This window comes from Camelus bactrianus, chromosome 13, assembly GCF_048773025.1.
Source record: "Camelus bactrianus isolate YW-2024 breed Bactrian camel chromosome 13, ASM4877302v1, whole genome shotgun sequence".
NCBI lineage: Eukaryota > Metazoa > Chordata > Mammalia > Artiodactyla > Camelidae > Camelus > Camelus bactrianus.
In genome coordinates, this window is record NC_133551.1 from 59,252,937 (window position 1) to 59,271,484 (window position 18,548).

Sequence of the window (18,548 nt, forward strand, 5' to 3'; positions counted from 1 at the left end):
CCTCTGAGGGCTGTTGTGAGGAGTAAATAAAGTAACATACACCCAGGGCCTGGCACTGGGACAAACACACGGTCAGTACTTAACCAACAGTAGCCAGTATTATCACTATCACTTTAAAGGTCGACGAGTATCCCTGAAGATCCAATGGTGTAGATTCAAGAATTCCTAGGCAGACGGTGGTGGACCACAGGGGTTAAGAATCTGAGTCTTAGGGTCAAGTTGACCTGGGCCCCTCCTGCAGCTCAGCCAAGTAGTAGCTGTGTGACCCTGGGCACTCAGCAGGCACTTCTCAGCGTCTCACACACACACAAATCTCCCTGGAGATCTTGTTAAAAGGCAGATTCTGATTCAGAAGGCCTAGGGCGGGGCCCAGGATCACGCATTTCCAACCAGAGCCCAGGCGGTGCTGAGACTGGGCCTCAAAACACACTGCGTAGCCAGGCTCTCCACTTCCCTGGGCCTCTGTTCTCCTCTGGAATATGACGATAATTTCAAGACATGCTCCTTAAAGAGGCTGTTGGAGACCTACATCCCATTCCCATGAAAATGACCAAAGCATAGTCAGAGTTACCACCAGGGGGGAACGCCTTGCAGAGTCACTCAGCCCTCACTGCGGGGACCTCTCCGGGTCTAGCCTAATTCCCTTCTGCTGTCTCCCCAGCCACTATCTCTGCTCAAGTCCTCAGCGGAGCTGCTGGGCATCTGGGATGAGAGGGGGGCCCAGCAGAGGTGCTGGCAGTGCTGCCCTCCATCCCCAGCGTCGGTCGGGCTGGGAAAGGGCTACTTCACCTAAAGCCAGCATGCCTGAGAATCCCACATGGGAGCCAGGGTCTCTTCTGACCCATTCATCTCTGTCCCTCTGGTACCCAGCCTAGTGCCAGCACCCAATCACTAGTCAGTCCCTACAGTAAATAGCTGAACAGGTTTCTAAATAGTTAGCCCTCAATATCTGCAAATTAACTTTTTAATTGCATGTGTGCATTATTGCACACTTATAACATATAGGGGGCAATGAAATGGAAAGTTTTAAATGATCAGATGTTAAAGGAGAATAAGGAGACCACCCGGAGCACACCCACTTTAGAGACCAGCATTAGCGATCACAGGTCCTCATACTCAGGGCCATCAGTGTGTCCCGGGACCCCACCCTGGAGCCTCTGAGTGGGTGGAGCTGGGGGACTGACCACTTGCACGGTGACCCGATGCCCTCAAAGGGAGAGATCCACAGTCTCTTATAAGGGTGGAGGGCTCAGGCTGGGTCTGAGGCTGAGCTCTGCCAATCCAGAGCCAGAGGGCCGTGAGCTAGCCACTTAACCCTTCCGAGTCTCAGTTTTCTCATCTGCCACATGCAGGTCCCGACCTCACAGAGTGTGGTAAAGGTGACACGAGGTGCCTAGCACAGAGCGGGTGCTCGGCCAGTGATGCTCTTGTTAACAGGCATTTGAAGATGCATTAAGCCAAGTCTCCTTAGGGCATTTCATAAGACTCTGACAATAACCAAATGAGTGGGGTAGGGTGTTGTATCGAGATTGAGATGTAAAAAAATTGTAAGGAACCTATATGATCACCTCCTAATGAGGGTGCTAGGGCTGAGTACATCCACCACATTCTGTAGGCCTAATATTCCATTTAAATTTGGGAACTTTACAAATCAACTGTTAAAACAAACTAGGAGCGTATCTGGGACACCTGTCATCTCCAGTAGATGCAACATTATATATTCAGTGTCTCTGCGTCTCTGTGTTGTTTGAAAGGCTAATAATGAACTGTATTTTTGCAATCATAAAAAAGCAAGAAATGTATTTGTAAAAGAAAAAAGGCAATAAAACAGAAAAGGTACCCACAAATAGCAAACAATACCACCAGGCATCAACTATTATGAAAATAATATATATTAAAAATCAAACCAGAGGATTGCTAGATGAATTAGGGTCTTTTTAAAAACATTCTCAAAAGTCCCAAACATGACACAATTTTTGAAAACAGAACACCCAAACTGCTCCCCCAAAATACAACATTCAAATTAGGGCTAAATTGAGGACAAAGTGGTAAGGGTTGAGTTTCAAGCAAACTGACCACAAAGGGATTTGAACACCAGGGATTTGAAACCAGTATTAAGGTGACTGCCCGGGGCCATCCTGGCTTCCTTGAAGACCCCAACCTCCAAGCAGCAGAGACAGGGCACCCAGGGCAGATCCCCTGCCCCACCCCTCCCAGGACCACAGAAAGCGTGGCTAGTGAGGACTCTCAGGCATGGGGAGCTGGAGACAAAGGTGACAGAGGTGGTGGCCAGTGGGGAACAGGGCCTGGGGAGGCACCCAAAACTGCCACCCCATCTCAGGGCAGAGGAGGGTGGAAGGAATTCTTTACTATAGAGACCGTGTGGAATCTTCAACCCTGGGTGGCCCCTAGCCAGGGTGCTGAAATGAACCGTTGGTGTTGGGTGCAGGAGTGGAGGGTAGGGAGGACAGAGACAGAGAGAGAGACAGCCAGAGACTGTGAGAGAGTCTGAGATACAGCTGGTCAGACAGACAGGAGGAGGAGGAGGAGGAGGAGACGGGGAGAGAGATACTTACTTCACGGTTTATCCGAATCTTAATGATTCCAGTGAGGGAACAGTACAAAGCAAAAGAGACAGATATTAGGCCAGAGGCAGATGGAGGTGGACGGAGCACAGGAGTGGCCAGAATGGGCGATGGGAGCAGGGGAGGCAGAGCAGAGACCACTGGGCCGGGCTGGGCCGGAGAGAGCGGGGAGGGGCAGGTCCCTGCCGGGGGCCCAGGGAGAAGCCAACTGGACCTTGAGGAGACCCAGGAAGGGCCCCTGTCACCAAAGCTGCCCAAGTCTGAGAAGCCAGGCCCAGCCCATGCCCCAGCCAGGGGAGAGGATGGGAGGTGGGGGAAAAGGCAAGGAATTCTGGAGAATATGGGCTAGCACATCTGGCCACCAGGAGGAGGTAAAGAAGAAGGAGAAGAAAGCTCACCTCTCAAGTCCCTGGCTACCCCGCCTCCCAGATACACGCCTCCTCCTCCTCCTCTTCCACCTCAGGCTTTTGCTCATGCTGCTCCCTACCCTAGATGTCCTTCCTCTCCAGCCACCCAAAGCCAGCTCAAGCCCTCTGCCTCCAGGCAGCCTGCCACAGTTAACCCTGGCGCTACTGCCAGCTTGCTGTGCATCCCTGAGACAGCCACTCCTCTTTTCCGGTCTCTGCCTTCCCGTCTAACCTAAATCCACTCCACCTGCATGTTTCTGTGCCTCCCCCACTAGCACCTCCATGCTCAAGGGAAGCAGGGACTATGTCTGTCTTCACTGCTATATCACTGAGCACACAGTAGATGCTCAAAATATACCTGATAAATGAATGACTCTATGCCAAATTTAGCTTGTGCTGGGCTGAAGAGCAGTCTGACCAGGGTCCCTGGGCCTGTCCTGTCTCACCATCACCCACACTTGGGGACCAGACTCACCACCTCTTCTTCACGTCCAAGCCAAGACCTCCTGGCTACCTGCCCTGTCTCTGGCCCCTCTCCTCAAGTCCAGCATGACCCAGTTGCTGCTGTGGATGGCAGGAGAGCCTCGTGGTTAGCAGCAAAGGCTTTGGACACCCTGACAGGCTGAGATTTGAGTCCCTACTTGACCACTTACTTGCTGTGTGACCTCAGAGAGGTAGCTTCACCTCTCTGAGCTCCAGTTTTCTCATCTGCAAAGTGAGGCCAGGATGCTATCTACCACATAGGATGGTTGTAGGGCTTATATAAAATTAAATATTTGGTATAAAGTGCTTAGCACAGTGCTTGGCACACAGTACATACTCAATAAACCTGAATAATTATTCTTAAAATACCACTCTGGTCACAGTCAGATACTTTTAACAACTCCCTGGTGCCCCTAGGAAAAAGCCCAGACTCCTCAGCCTGACATTTGAGGCCTTCACAGTCCAGCCCCTGCCTGCCTTTGGCCTCACCGTGTGTCACGGGAATCCCACCTCCAAGCCTCTCGGCCCCTCATCGAGGGGGATCCTTCCTCACGTCTAGGCCTCGCTGCCTGCCTTCGTCCCTTCATCCTGCTTCACCAAAGGCCCCATCTCTCAGGCCAACCCCAGCTTGCAGGAGGCCTTCCTGACAGCTGCTGCCCATACTGTCCTCCCATCTTCTGAGCTCCCTGGCACTGACTGCAAGGAGTGGGGCTCTCAGAACCCAGCCGAGAGAACTTCTATTTAATCTTTGACAGGTTCCCGCCCTGCCTGGACAGTGAGCCTGGAGCGGTTAGGGCCAGCGGAGGGATGACGGGGGCAAGGCACTCACGTCTATGTAGTTGGCGTTGATGTAGTCGGCGTCAGGGTCTCCCAGCATCGGGTGGAGTTTCACTCGGTGCCGATCATCTGGAAACACAGAGCAGGTGGCCATGGAGTGGGCAGAGGCTGAACTGGGGAGCCCAGAGTTGGGGCAGTTGAGGGAGGCTTTCCTGGAGGCCAGAGGTGGGGCACAAGCAGGGTAGCCAGGGAACCTAAAGGCTCAGGGTTGACCAGTAGGCCCTGGGCACCCCCCAGAAGGCAGGCCAGGCCAGTAGTTAAGAGTCTGGGCTACAGCATCAAGCAGGCCGGAGGTCATGTGCTGCTCAGGCAAGTATTAGCTGTGTGAGCTTGGGCAGGAGGCTTAATCTCCCAAACCTCAGTTTCCTTATCTGTCAAGTGGGGGTTATAATCCGTCCCACTTCACAGGGTGACTGAGGACTAAATGAGACAATGGGTGTGATGCTCTCAGCACATGGCTTGGCATGTGATAGGCCCTCAATAGATGACTCACTCTGGCTGTTTGCCCCCTTCCCTATCCTTCCCACCCACCGCCCCAGACCCAGGCTCTTCCCCAAGACTCACAGGCAGGCATGGGCTCCTGCCGGCCGCCCTTGACTTTGTCTTTCTTCTTTGTAGCATCCCAGCCTTCAAAGAAGCTCTGCCAGAAGGGAAAGTGGTAGTCAGTGGGGGAGGGAAGTCCCTTCCTTCATAAGACCCCTATCCCCTCAACAGGATGGGGGTGGGATCACAATAAGGGCCAAGTTCAGGGTTAAACTTGGGACCTGAGATAAAGTCACTGTATATCCCTTTATCTGTGAGGGACTAAATTCAAAACCAAGCAGTGTAGGGGAAGTGTGAAGAGGGAAAAAGAGGGTTAAAGTTCAGAGACATTTTAGAATGAGGGTCAGGTTTAGGGCAAATCCAGGTTTGAGTTGGGAAGGAGGTAAAGGTGAGGGTCAAATTAAGTCCAGATGGAGGTAGGACAGTATTCAAGTCAGAGTTCAAATGGAGCTTAGGGGGTAAGTCAGGGTCAAAGTCAGACTGGGGTTTAGGTTAGAGGTCAGGGTCAATGTTGGTGGTCAGGTTCATTTAGGGTATAGGATAGGGATCCTAGCAGGGTCCAGATGAAGACAGATGGGATTGAAGTTCAGACTTAAAGTCAGGGTTAGGATGAGAGAGACCAGGTCAGTCTTAGATTATGATCAAAGTCAAGGTCAAAAAAATTAGGTTGAGTTGAGGACTGTCAGAGCATGGGTCCATCTGGGGCTGGGCTGAGGGTTGTCAGGGTCAAGGTCCACAGTGAAGCGAAACCAGACAAGGCCTTGGCAAGGAGTCCTGGCTGGACTGGGGCCATGCACCTCGTACTCCTGCTTGAAGCCGTAGCCCTCAGCCGTCTTCATCTGGTTGATGTGCTGCAGGAGGTCGGCCACACGCACTGCAGGATGCAGCTGCCCCGTGTGGTATGGGGAGCCCTTCCGGCCACATGGACGTCGCGGGGAGCCCCCCAGGAGGCTGCTCGCCTCAGTGACCCCACTGCTGCGCTGGTCTCCTGCAGTCAGAGAAAGGAAAAGGGTTCCTCACACTCACACAAGCCTCAGTCTGGGGAACCCTAGATGGACTGGGGGTGCCAAGGGAGAGAAGGGAGCACAGTCAACATGGAAGATGCCTAAGTTGTTTGCTGGAGCCAAGCAGCCTGGCTGGGCCCAACTTGTATGACCCTGGGCAAGTCTCTTCCCTTCTGCGTCTTGGTTTTCCCATTTGTAAAATGAGCAATTAGATCACGTGACCTCTGGCCCAGCCCTGCTGGCTGGGATCCTGTGGTCCCCTCACTGTCCTGGGCTTCCCAGCTGGGCCCACCCCTCTGTGACTTCACCTGCTGCCCACAGGGGACAGCGCTCAGCAGAGCCCATGGCAGTCCCCCCTGCCTCCCCCTCTTCCAGGGAACAATCTGGAACATTGACAACTCCCAGCAATTACCCCATTCAAAGACAAGCCAATCCTGAAGTTAGCTGCCACCACCACCCCCTCTGCAAACTGACCTGAATAGAGGCATTTCTCCTGCACTGGCATTTCCATTGTCAGGAACAGGTGGAGAGGTTCACAGTGCCCCACACATCCTGGGAAAACTATCCCCTACCCCCAGACCACCCACTCCCCGGCTCTCCTCGTCAGTATCCTCCAGGACATCCCACCCTGGTCCCCGAGATCAGGTCCTAGGACTGAGCAAACAGCTCAGCTACACACTCACTCTCACACTTTAACACTCATTCCCTCCTTCGGGCCCAGGTGAGGGGCAGGGGCTTATCCAAGGCCAGCCCTCCATGCGTCTCACAGCTGTTCTCTGCCCAGCTCTGAGCCGGCAGGGGCAGGTGGAGAACAGCCAGCGGGGCCTAGATGCCAGGCCCCTCCCTTCCCTGTGCCTTCGCACACACTCTCTGCTTTGAACACTCCTCAACCGACCCCCACCCCCCAGCCTTTATGCCTGGTGAACTCATATCCATCCTTCTGGCCTCAGCCAAATGACCCTCCGTGGGGAGTCTTCTTGGGTGCCTGGCTTCTAATTCCTAGTCACAACTAACAGACAGCAGGAGTGCAGGAGCACCAGCCGGACACCACCACCACCACCCCCCCACCACTTCCCACCCTCCGATCTCTGCCTCTTCAAATCCAGGAGACCGCAGGCTCTGCTCAGGTTCCACCTCCTGAGCCTTGGGGTTTGAAAGCTGCCTCCAGGTAGAAAGTCAGTGTGAGGCTGGGCTCACCTCATTTTGTTTCTCTTCTCACAGGAATCACAGCCGCGAGCTGTCTGGCACCCAATGTCTGAAAAACGACTGTTTCACGTATTTTGTACAAATTTCTAGTTGCTTATGTAGCTGGAGGGCAAGTCACGTGCAAGCTACACCATCGTGGTCAGATGCCCCAAACCCTTCATTTTTCAGATGGGGAAACTGGTCCAAAGAGCAGAGACTTGCCTAACGTAGTGGTTGCCAAAGTGTGTTCCAGAAAATACTGGGCATGCCAGATGACTAAGTGGTATTCCATTCAAAAGAAGAGGAGGAGGAGGAGAAGGGGTTCTATGTTTTAAAGGAGTCTGCGAAATACTCATTTAAGAAGAAATAAGTAGGTTTTTTCCCCTGTGAGACGTCTCAGGGCTTCTAACATGTTAGTGTGTATTTTAAATCTCCAAGAGATGGGTGAAAATAGCAGCATTTCACCTCTGTCTTTCACCACAAAACAAAAAAGCTTTTTTTGTTTGTTTCATGAAACATCCTAAGGGGAACACAGTGTAACATGGTGATTAAGAGACAGGCTCTAGAGAAACACAGGCCTCAGATCAAATCCCAGCTCCACATGTGACCTTAGGGATGGTACTCTCCAGAAATTTCCCTTTTCTCATGACAAAGGAAAATTAAGCCTGTTACTCTCCAGTACAATGATGTTAAATATTAAATAAGATAACGCGTGTAAAGCACCCAGCCCAGTGCCTGGCACACAGATGGGGCCGTTGACATGATTAGTGCTTCTAGGAAAGGGAGGAACCCCTTGAGTCCCAGAAAACCAGGGCAGTTGGTTGGCTTTTCTGTCCTGGTCCTTCTGCCCTATAGGATCTTGGTCCAGGGCCTGGCCATTCTAAAGAGCATCTACAATAAACACACAAGAGAAGCACAAAGATTTCAAGAGAAAAAGACCTCTGGTGGCTCCAAGAACTTGGAGACAAAAGGGTCCTAAGTTTTTCCGTGGAAACCATGCTGATAGCTCCGTAGAGAGCTCTCCAGGTGGAGAGTCTAACAGCTCATCCCAGAGACCCTGAAGCCCTGGTACAGCCTCAAGAGTAAGCATGGAATCATCTTCCAATGGCTAAAGGCAAGCAAAAACCCCACCCGGCTGAGGTCTAAACAGAAGGCCAGAGCCAAATCTGAACGGCTTGCAGCTAAGCATGTGCACAACACAAGACGTTCTACAAATAAGACCATCAGAAGACAAAGGGTGATGAATGAGGATGTTGCCAAGAGGAGCCTCCATTCCTGGGCCCAGAGAAGACAGTTCTTTACTCTTCTCACTCATGAATTCCCATGGGGTTTTACACACACAAACACACACACACACACACACACACACACACACACACACACACACTTCCCCATACACACCTCAAGAACCAGCCTGCCCACAGCTGGCAGCCCCTGAAAGGGATAAGGAGAGGAAGGAAAGTGAGAGCCAGGCCTCAGCTCCAAGGTCACCACCCGGGGCCTCTCCCAGGCTTCTCCCCAGCTCCATCATGATTGTGGGACATCTTTTGGGAGTAACCACTGGACAACTGATGTCTTGGAGGGATAGCTAAGGCCCAGAGGAAAGAACACTGGGCCTGGAGTCAGAGAAACCTGAATTTGAATACTGACTCAAGTCACGTGACCTCTCTGGACCTCAGTTTCCTCCTTTGAAAATGAGGATCCTCAGTCATTATGTTTAGAGATATATACAGAAACATATGCACATGATCTCTGTGGTTTGCCTCAAAATAACCTTGGTAGAGGGGCCTGGGTTGGGGTGTGGATGAAATATAATTGGTTACAGATGGCCAATTGTTTTATCTGGGTGATAGGGACTTGTGACTCTAGGATAAATTCAGTAATGGAATTGCTCTAAAAATTAGATTTTTTTCAGAAATTAACACAACATTGTAAACTGACTATACTTCAGTGAAAGAAAGAAAGAAAGAAAGAAAGAAAGAAAGAAAGAAAGAAAGAAAGAAAGAAAGAGAGAAAGAGAGAAAGAAAATGAAGATCCTCAGACTGTCCTCAGAAATGGGCACTTTCCCCAATTCCCACCCACCCTGAGACGAAGACAGGCCACCAGTTATACAATCCAGCAGCACTCCATACTTTTCCTTCACTGTTTGCAATTAGCAAATACCTTTAAGAAACACAGCCTGTAATAATGGCTAATAATATCTAACACACTGAGTGCTTTCATACGCCTGCCATGATTCTTAAATCATTCAGTCCTAAGATGTCGGCACTACTGTTATCCCCCTATTAAACGAGAAACTGAGGCCCAGAAGGGTTAAGTTACCTGCTCATTAAGTGGCAGCATCAGGATTCAAACCCAGGTCCATCTGACTCGGATCCTTCTGTCTTTCTCTGTTTCATTCGTTCTGATAAAGGGGCCCTTGGGATGATGAAAGAACCTGGCACTTGCTTGGCCAGAACCCACTGGTTCCCAGATGGGTCAAGAGCTCCAGATGGACAGTACCCAGTGTTTTCAGAGGCAGGATCAGAGCCGATGGGGGCACATTCCAACATCTTGGGAACAACCCAGCTCAACATTTACTCAGCATGGGAAGTCCCTATTTAAAATTTCCACATTGAGGCTGCATCAAAATCAACATGGTTTTCTGTTCAAAACCACAAAAATCTGGCCTCCACTGTTTGGAAAAGAAAAGAAGGAAGTGGCGGCTAGACCAGCATGGGGCGTAAAGAAAGGGAGAGAAAGCCTTGAGACTCAGCTCCAGACTCCTGAACACACCTTGAGCTTCCCAGCCATCACACCTTCCCCCAGGGCCTGCATCCTGCCTTCAGTGCCCACGCCTCTGGGCCATCAGTCAAATCTTCTCCATCTCAGCCAAAACCCTGACTTCCCCTGCCCAAAAGTGTATCTTCTCAAAACTGTGGCAGCACTAATTATCCCCACCATTCCCTAGCAATTAGCCTGGTGTGGGTCAGTCTCATCTCCTCAGGTAGTCAGTGAGTTCCTGAGGAGCAGAGCCCATGTTTCCAGCCTCTCTGTATCTCTCCATAGGACTCAGAAGCAAGGTAGGTGCTCACACCACCCTCACCTCCCACTGTCCCCAACACCCACTTGAGTTTTCAGCCCAAGCAGGCCTCTCCATGTTGTCCTCCCGTGCCCACCTCCATCCATTTACACATGTTCCACATCCACAAATGCCTTTTCTTTCCACCTCTGCTGGTCCAAATCCTACCCGTTCCTCCAGGTCTAGCACGATATGGTAGAAATAGCAATTGGCAATTCAGAAAAACCTGCATTTAAATCCTGACTCTGCCATTTTCTGGCTCTTTGACCCAGACAAGTGCTTCTCCTCTCTGGGCTTCTGTTTTCCTCATTTGTAAAATGAAGGGTTGGTAACAGCTACTATGCAGGATGGTGTATAAATTTAATCAGAGAGGTCACAAAGAGAACGTGATGAATAAATGCATGTCAATGAATTTGAAAACATAAATTAAATGGACAAATTCTTAGACAAATATAACTTCTTAAAAGTGTCTTGAAAAACACAGAAAGCTTGAATACCCTTTACTTCCTTAAATAAATTGAATGAAAAGTTTTAAATGTTTCCGTAGAGAAAACAACAGAAAAAGATGTTTTCACAGGTGAATTCCACCAAACCTTCAAGGAGCCAATTATTCCAATCCCCCATGATAAGGAAAAAAGAGAAAAGACTTCAATCCATTTCATAAGACTAACAGCATCTTGATACCAGAAACCAGACAAAGATAACACAAAAAAGAAAAATTATGGGGCAATCCTACTTGGGGAATACAGCTTTAAAATCTTAAACAATATTATCATTATGCTAAATCCAAAATTCATTAAAAAAAATTATGCATCATGACCAAGTTGAATTTATCCCAAGAACTGAAGGTTATTTTAACACTAGAAAATCTAAAAATGTCATCCACCTGACAAACTAAAGGAGAAAGATATGATAACACGGTAAGTCCAGAAAAAAAGCATTTGGTAAGTTTAACTCTCATTTAAAATAAAAACCTCTTAGGAAACTAAAAACTGAAAGGAATTTTGTTAATCTGGTAAGACATTTCTTCCAAAAACCTACAGCAAACTTCATTCTCAGTGTTTTAATGTTAGAAGCATTTTTTTAAAACCAGAAAAACAAGACAATGATTTCGCCTGTAACCACTTCCATTCAACACAGTATTTGAGGCTCCAGCCCGTGCCATGCAGAAAGTCAAGGGGAAAAGGACAAGAAACAAGGAAGAAGAAACAGAACTGTTAATATTCACAGATCCTTTGTACTCAGAAAATGTGAATGATTCTACAGACAAGTTAGAATTATTTAGAAAGTTTAGACCCTGAATAGCCAAAGCAATCTTGAGAAAGAAAAACAAAGCTGGAGGAATCAAGTACCCTGGCTTCACACTACACGACAAAGCTACAGTAATCAAAACACTATGGTACTGGCACAAAAACAGATATATAGATCAGTGGAACAGAATAGACAGCCCAGAAATAAAGCCAAACACATATGGTCTATTAATCTATGAAAGAGACAAGAATATACAATGGGGAAAAGACAGTTTCTTCAATAAATGGTGCTGGGAAAACAGGACAGCTACATGTGAAAGAATGAAACTAGACCATTTTTTCATACAATATTCAAAAACAAACTCAAAATGCATTAAAGACTTAAACATTTTTCCAAGAAGACATGTGCCAATAGGCACATAAAAAGATGCTCAACATCACTAATCATCAAGGAAATGCAAATCAAAACCACAGTAAGATATCATCTCACACCTGTCAGAATGGCTACCCTCAAAAAGACAAAAAATAACAAGTGTTGATGAGGATGTGGAGAAAAGAGAATCCTCCTGTACTGCTGGTGGGAATGTAAACTGGTACAGTCACTATGCAAAACATTACAGAGGTTTCTCAAAAACCTTAAAATAGAACTGCCATATGATCCAGCAATTCTACTTCTGAGTATTCACTAAAAGAAAATGAAAACACTACTTCAAAAAGATAAAGCACTTCAATATTCTCTGCAGCATTATTTACAACAGCCAAGATATAGAAGCAACCTAAGTGTCCGCTGACAGATGAATGGATAAAGAAGATGTGGTTTACACATACAATGGAATATTATTCAGCCATAAAAAAGAATGAACTCTTGACTGGGACATTGTGCTGTGTACCAAAAACTGACATATTGTAACTGACTATATGCCAATTAAAAAAAAAAAGAATGAAATCTTGCCATTTGCAGCGACATGGATGGACCTAGAGATTCTCACACTGAGTGAAGTAAGTCACACAAAGAAAGACAAATATGATATCACTTATATGTGGAATCTAAAAAATGATACAAATGAACTTACTTGTTAACAGACTGACAGACACAGAAAACAAACTTACGGTTACCAAAAGGGAAAAGAGGAGGAGGGATAAATTAGGATCAACACTAGTATGTATAAAACACTATATATAAAATAGATAAACAGAGATTTACTATATAGCACAGAGAAATATATTCAATATTTTGTAATAATCTATAATGGAAAAGAATCTAAAATACACACACACACAGACACACACACATATATGTATAATTGAATCACTCTGCTGTACATCTGAAACTAACACAACATTGTAAATCAACTATACTTCAAATTCAAAAATATTGTAAAAAATAAAATCAAATAAAAATCCACTTTTGTCTTAAAAACTTTTTTTAACATTTTGTGCATCAAAAGACACTACCCACAGAGTAGAAAGGCAACCCACAGAGTAAGAAAAAACATTTGCAAATCATTTGTCTGATAAGGGATTAATACCCAGAATATATATATATGTGTGTGTATAAAATTCCTAAAACATCATTCATCGTTAGGGAAATGCAAATCAATGAGATACTGCCTCACATCCATTAGGATAGCTGCTATAAAAAAAAATTTTTAACAGAAAACAAGAAGATGTAGGGAAAACTGGAATCTTTGCACACTACTGGTGGGAATGTAAAACGGTACAGCCACTGTGGAAAACAGTATGGCAGTTCCTCAAAAAATTAAAAACAGAACTACATGATCTAGCAATTCCACTCTGGGTCTATACTCAAAAGAATTAAAAGCAGGACTCAAAGAGATATCTGTGTACACCTATGTTCGTGGAAGCACTATTCACAATAGCTATAACATGGAAGCAACCCAAGAGCCCATCAACAGACAGATGGATAAGAAAACTGTGGAGTATACATACGATGGAATATTATTCAGCCTTTAAAATAAGGCAATTCTGAAAGAAGCTACAATATGGATGAACCTTGAGGTCATTATGCTAACTGAAATAAGGCAGTCCCTAAAGACAAATACCATATGATCCCACTTGTATAAGAGTAATCACGGTCATAGAGACAGAAAGTAGAATGGTGGTTGCCAAGGGCTAAGGGGGGAACGGGCAGTTCTTGTTTAACGAGTACAGAGTTTCAGTGATACAAGATGAAAATTGATCTATAGATTCAATACAAATCCATCCCACAAAGTTTCCCCAGGAACCTAAAAAGATAATTCTAAAATTTACAAGAAAGGGAACGAAGGCAAATATAGCCAAGACATCCCTAATGAAGAACAAAGCTGGGAGGGCTCGATGTTTCAGATATCAAGAAAGATTTGGTACTGGCACAGGAATCGCCAACCTGGCCAACGAAAGGGAACAGGGAGCCAAAACACAATCCACATATAGATGGAAATGTGATGTATGAGAAGGATGGCACTGCGAATCAGTGGTGAAAGTATGAACTAAAATAACTGATGCTGGGGCGGGGGGGCGGTTATAGCTCAGTGGTGGAATGCCTGCTTAGCATGAGCGAGGTCCTGGATTCAATCCCCGGTACCTCCATTAAAAAAATAAATAAATCTAATCCTCCACCCCCCACGAAAAAGAAAAAAACTAACCAATGCTGGGACAGTTGGTTTTCCCTATAGAAAAAAATAAAATAAAATCCTCAATTCATATCACATACAAAAGTCACCTACAGATGGACAAAGATTTAAATGTGAAATGCAAAATATTAAAAGTTTTAGAAAGAAGTAAAAAATGCCTTATGACCTTGCATAAGGAAGAATTCTTTAAGAAAACACACGCCAAAAAAAATAGAAAACAGAAAGGAAAAGATTGATGAAGCTGACTAAATTGAAATAAAAAATCTGTTCATCCAAAGACACTATAAATAACCAGCAAAGATGAGCCACAAATTGGGAGAAGATATTTGCAATTCATAAGGGATAAATGATTCTCATCCTAAATATATAAAGAACTCCTAAAAACCACTAAGAAAGCAACAGAAAACCCAATAGAAAATTAGGTAAAAGACATGAACAGGCATTTTATGGCAGAAGAAACCTGAATGGCCAATGATGACTCGAAAATATGTTCAACCTCATTAGTAATCAGAGAAATGCAAATTAAGACTATAGAGAATTACCATCTTATAGAAACTAGTTTGGCAAAAGTGAAGAAGTCTGGCGAATTTTGATATTGATGGAGAGCAATGGAAACTCTTATACCCTGCTGCTAGGAGTGAACACAGGCAAAGACACTTTGGAAAACAATTTGACACTATCTTATAAAGCAGAACAAGCACATACTTTATAACCCAGCAGTTCTAGAATCTGCTGTGCAGGTGCATCTGGAGATTCATTTAAGAATGTTCACAGCAGCCTCGTTTGTAATAACAGGAAAACTAGGAACAAATCAAATGCCCGTGGATGGCAGAATGGAGAAATAAATTGTGATATATTCATACAATGGAAAACTATACATCAGAGAAAATAAATGAACCAAAGCAAAACATCCACCTGGGTAAATATGAGAAACATGATGCTGAGTTGAACAATGGAGAGTGATTTCATTTCTATAAAGCTCAAAAATAAGCAAAATTATATAATGCACTGTTTGGAGACACATGCACACACAGCAACACTTTCTGCCCAAAGGCAAGGAAGTTATAAACAAAAATTTCAGGGGAATATTTATGTTTAAGAAGGAGGTAGGAGATATGGGAGGAGCACCCTGATGATGTTCAAAGTCAACAGTGGGATTCACCAGTGTTGGTTATATTATTATGACTTTATGATTTTCATAAATATCATATCTGCTTTTGTACGAATCAGCACTAAGCAGAATAAAAGGACGTGTGATGAAGCGACTTGTGACAAGCTCCCAGCACATACAGCTGATTCACTGTACCCTTCCTGCAGGCCAGGCACAGCCCTCAATGATGCACACACATTCTCTCATTTTGTCTTCCAGCAGCCCTACCAGCAGAGATGATCTTCACCCTCATTTCATACATGAGGAAGCAGACATCCAGAGAGGTTAGGCTACTTGCCCCAGGTCACAGAGCTCAAGGGCTCTGAGATGCAAACTGAGGTCTGTTTGACTCCAGAGCACTTCCTCCTAGGCACTGGTCAGCCTCTCACACAGCCAGAAAGAGATGCTCTGATCCCAGAGCGGCGCTCCCTCCCCTGAGTTCCCGGAACACTTCACACAATTAACACTTGAACCTGTGCTCCTCTTAGATGAATCTTAAGTCCTCAATTTTCCTAAGCTCTTCCAGTACAAAGGTAATAGCTGTGCTTTCTCTGAATTGTGGTGCCCGTGCTGGTAACTCAGCAGCAGCACAGGAGATGCTTCCATTTCAGTTCCAGATGTTACAGAACTATCTGACGCAGGGCTCTGTGCCGTTGGCTCTTGGGGAGGAGTGCCTAGGGGCCACAGGGAAGGGGCAGGCACTCACCCCGGGGGCTGTAGCCGTGGGCATCCATGAAGGAGAGGCCCAGCCGCTCGTCCTCTTGCAGAGTGCTCTGGTCCGTGAAGCTGCGGTCCACAGCGCTCATCATGTGGGTCTTCTCCTGGCGGTAGTTGACCGTGGCCTTGGTCATGTTCACTGGCTTCCTGCAGGGGGAGGTTGATGGGCGATGTGGGTGCTAAGTGCAGCAGGACAGCACCCAGAGGTAGATGAGGAGTCCGGGCAGTCGGGGCCTTGAGGCCGGGAGCCAGTCTAGAAGCAGCTCTGGATGTTGAGGGGGGGGCTCTGCCTCCATCCTTCGCTCACCAGACCCAGGGAGCTGCTGCCTCCCCAGGCGGGACTGGGCAGGGTTCCTGCCTTGGGGACCTTTAGTGTGGGCAAGGGATGGAGCAGCAGTGACTTCAGGCTGGGATCCGTCTCCTAACTCTCCCTGGCCCCAGGGGCTCAGGAACCAGGAAGGAAAAATCACTCTGGGCCTGTTTTGGTGTTACAGCAGACAGTCACCCCACCCCGACCCAGGAAGATGGCTGCCCCAGCTCCAGCCCCGCATGCCCCATGTGTTACCTTCCTTCCTCCGTCCTCACCAGACAGCTGCCCTGGGAACTTGTCCTCCTGCAGGGGGGATGGCCTACACTCCTTCATGGTTGGGGGTCTAGCTAGTGCTCAGCAGACTCAGGAGTTTCCCCAGGCACAGAATGAACTCCAGCCAAGACTTTCTCTCACCCTCAGAACCCCCAGGATGGTCCCACCACACACCACACTAGACTTGTAAAGAAATTCACGCAGAGTCCATATTCCCAAGAGCAGCAGAGGGAGAAGGGGAGAGGCCCTGGTCCCTCCCTAAGAGAGCAGAGCTTCTGGAGAGGACCCTGGGCAAGGGCTCGGCACCACCCAGGCCTCCAGCCCAGCTTTATAGATGAGTTTGGCAGTTTGCAACCCCAGAGAACTTGGAGGAAAGTGGGTGGGAGAACAGGGGCTGGGGAGGGAGGGGCCACAGCTCCATGGCTGAGGGGCTGAGCAACAGGCAAAGCGGAGATGACTGGGACCTGCGCTGACTGGAGAAGAGCTGGGGCTGATCAAGGGAAGGCTCGAGATGAGCAAGTCATTCACCTGCTGGGCCCAAAGCGTGCAAGGTGTAGGGTAGACTTGGGGGAGGACTTCCAGGTTAGGCGGGCTCAGGGACACTGATCGTCCATGGAGATGAAAAGGCCAGTGAAGCAGTCCTCCCAGACAAACTCCACTCGTCCTGTCCTGCCTCAAGAGCTGCCTGGGGCGGGGGGTGGGGCACAGGATGTCCTCTGGGTGCCCCTCCTGCCAGGGCCACTGTGTCCTTTCTGTGCTAAGATGATGGCTCTGTGTCCACGCTGGGGACCAGGCTACTGTGCATGGAGGTGGGCAAGGCCTTCCCAGTCTGCAGGAGAAACAGCTCAGCAAACCCAGGCCTCCTACCCCAAGCCCTACTCGCAGGCTCTGGGCATCACCCTCACTGTGGCCCAAGTCAGAGCCAAAGACCCTTTTGGGGAAGGTGAGAAGCCTCTGTGGCTGTGACCTTGACCATGAACATAAGAGAGAAGGTGGAGCAGGGAGGGAGGTGAGGAGGGAGAAGAGAGGAGGCAAGGGAATTAGGAGGATACAGAGAAAGAGGCGGGGGCAGAGGAGGAGAGACCAAACGAACAATGACAAGGAGAGAGAGAGAGACGGGGGGGGGGGGGGGGGGGGGGACAGGTCAGACACCAGCAAGCTACAGGGAGACAAACAGAGGACGGCTAGTCAGGCTGACTGAACAGTGGTGCCACGAATGGACAGTGGCCGAGAAGGAGGTCTCCAGCGGTGTGCCACAGGGCTCTGCTCCCACCCAGCCTGCTGTCTACTTGGAAGAAGAACCACAAACACTACCCACCCAGATCCACAAAGACAGGACCAGGAGGGACACTCGCACGGCGGCCTCCACCTGACCTCAGGGTGAGATCAAGCAGATGCAGTGTAATAAGGACGCTCTAAAAAGTTCTGCATTTAGGTTCAAAACTAACTGAGAAGTCGAGGGGGAGGGAGAGCTGCCTTGTCAGCATTTCCTGTAAAAGCCGAGCTGGAGGCTCCACGTGAGTTGACGAGGGTGTGGTTGCTGGAAAAGCCAGTGTGACTGTGGGTGACATCGATGCAAGTCTAAGGCCCAGGGAGGAGGTGAGAGACCACTGTCCCCTGGGCTGGCCTGGGCCACCTGAGCCTGCTGTGCAAGGAGGGAACAAGCACAGGGGCAGGGGAATGTTCTGGAAGGTTTGCAGAGGCAGAGAGCACGAGGCAGAACACAGAGCAGCATCAGCAGGCTGTGGAGTCAGACCGGGGCCTGGGCTGTAACCCCAGCTCTGCACGTCCCGTGACCTCTGACAAGTTTCTTCATCCCCGTGAGCCTCAGTGTCCTCATCAGTAAAATGGGGTGATCACCGTGCCTCTTCTCAGGGTTGTTGTGAGGGTTCTGTGGGAAGGACTGAGCCCAGAGGAGGCACCCAGGAAACGGTGGGTCTGAGGAGCAGGGCCCCTACTGGAGAAGGGCTGGCCGGGCCCTGGGAGCTGCCTGCCCTGAGGGGAGGGCTGCCGGGGGTCTGCGCCTCACACGCACACACATGCACACAGCTGTGGACCCCAGCACGGGAGCTGGTGAGGACTTCCTGGACATGGACTGTGGTCTGACGT

The 18,548-nt window shown here is 48.2% G+C and overlaps 1 protein-coding gene across 6 annotated transcripts in view; it reads right to left on the reverse strand.

The window, feature by feature from the left end:
• The window catches only part of PTPRU (protein tyrosine phosphatase receptor type U), a 78,802-nt gene that overhangs the window by 14,583 nt on the left and 45,671 nt on the right, over positions 1 to 18,548 (reverse strand). For 4 of the 6 annotated variants that reach the window (XM_074377011.1, XM_074377008.1, XM_074377007.1 and 1 more), the window contains 5 exons: positions 15,846 to 16,003; positions 5,653 to 5,843; positions 4,877 to 4,952; positions 4,305 to 4,381; positions 2,577 to 2,594 (listed from right to left, as the gene is read on the reverse strand). In XM_074377011.1, coding sequence (XP_074233112.1) covers positions 2,577 to 2,594; positions 4,305 to 4,381; positions 4,877 to 4,952; positions 5,653 to 5,843; positions 15,846 to 16,003 — 520 coding nt within the window. The remainder of the gene's footprint in view (positions 1 to 2,576; positions 2,595 to 4,304; positions 4,382 to 4,876; positions 4,953 to 5,652; positions 5,844 to 15,845; positions 16,004 to 18,548) is intronic. The other 2 variants (XM_074377010.1, XM_074377009.1) reach the window with 1 other exon arrangement.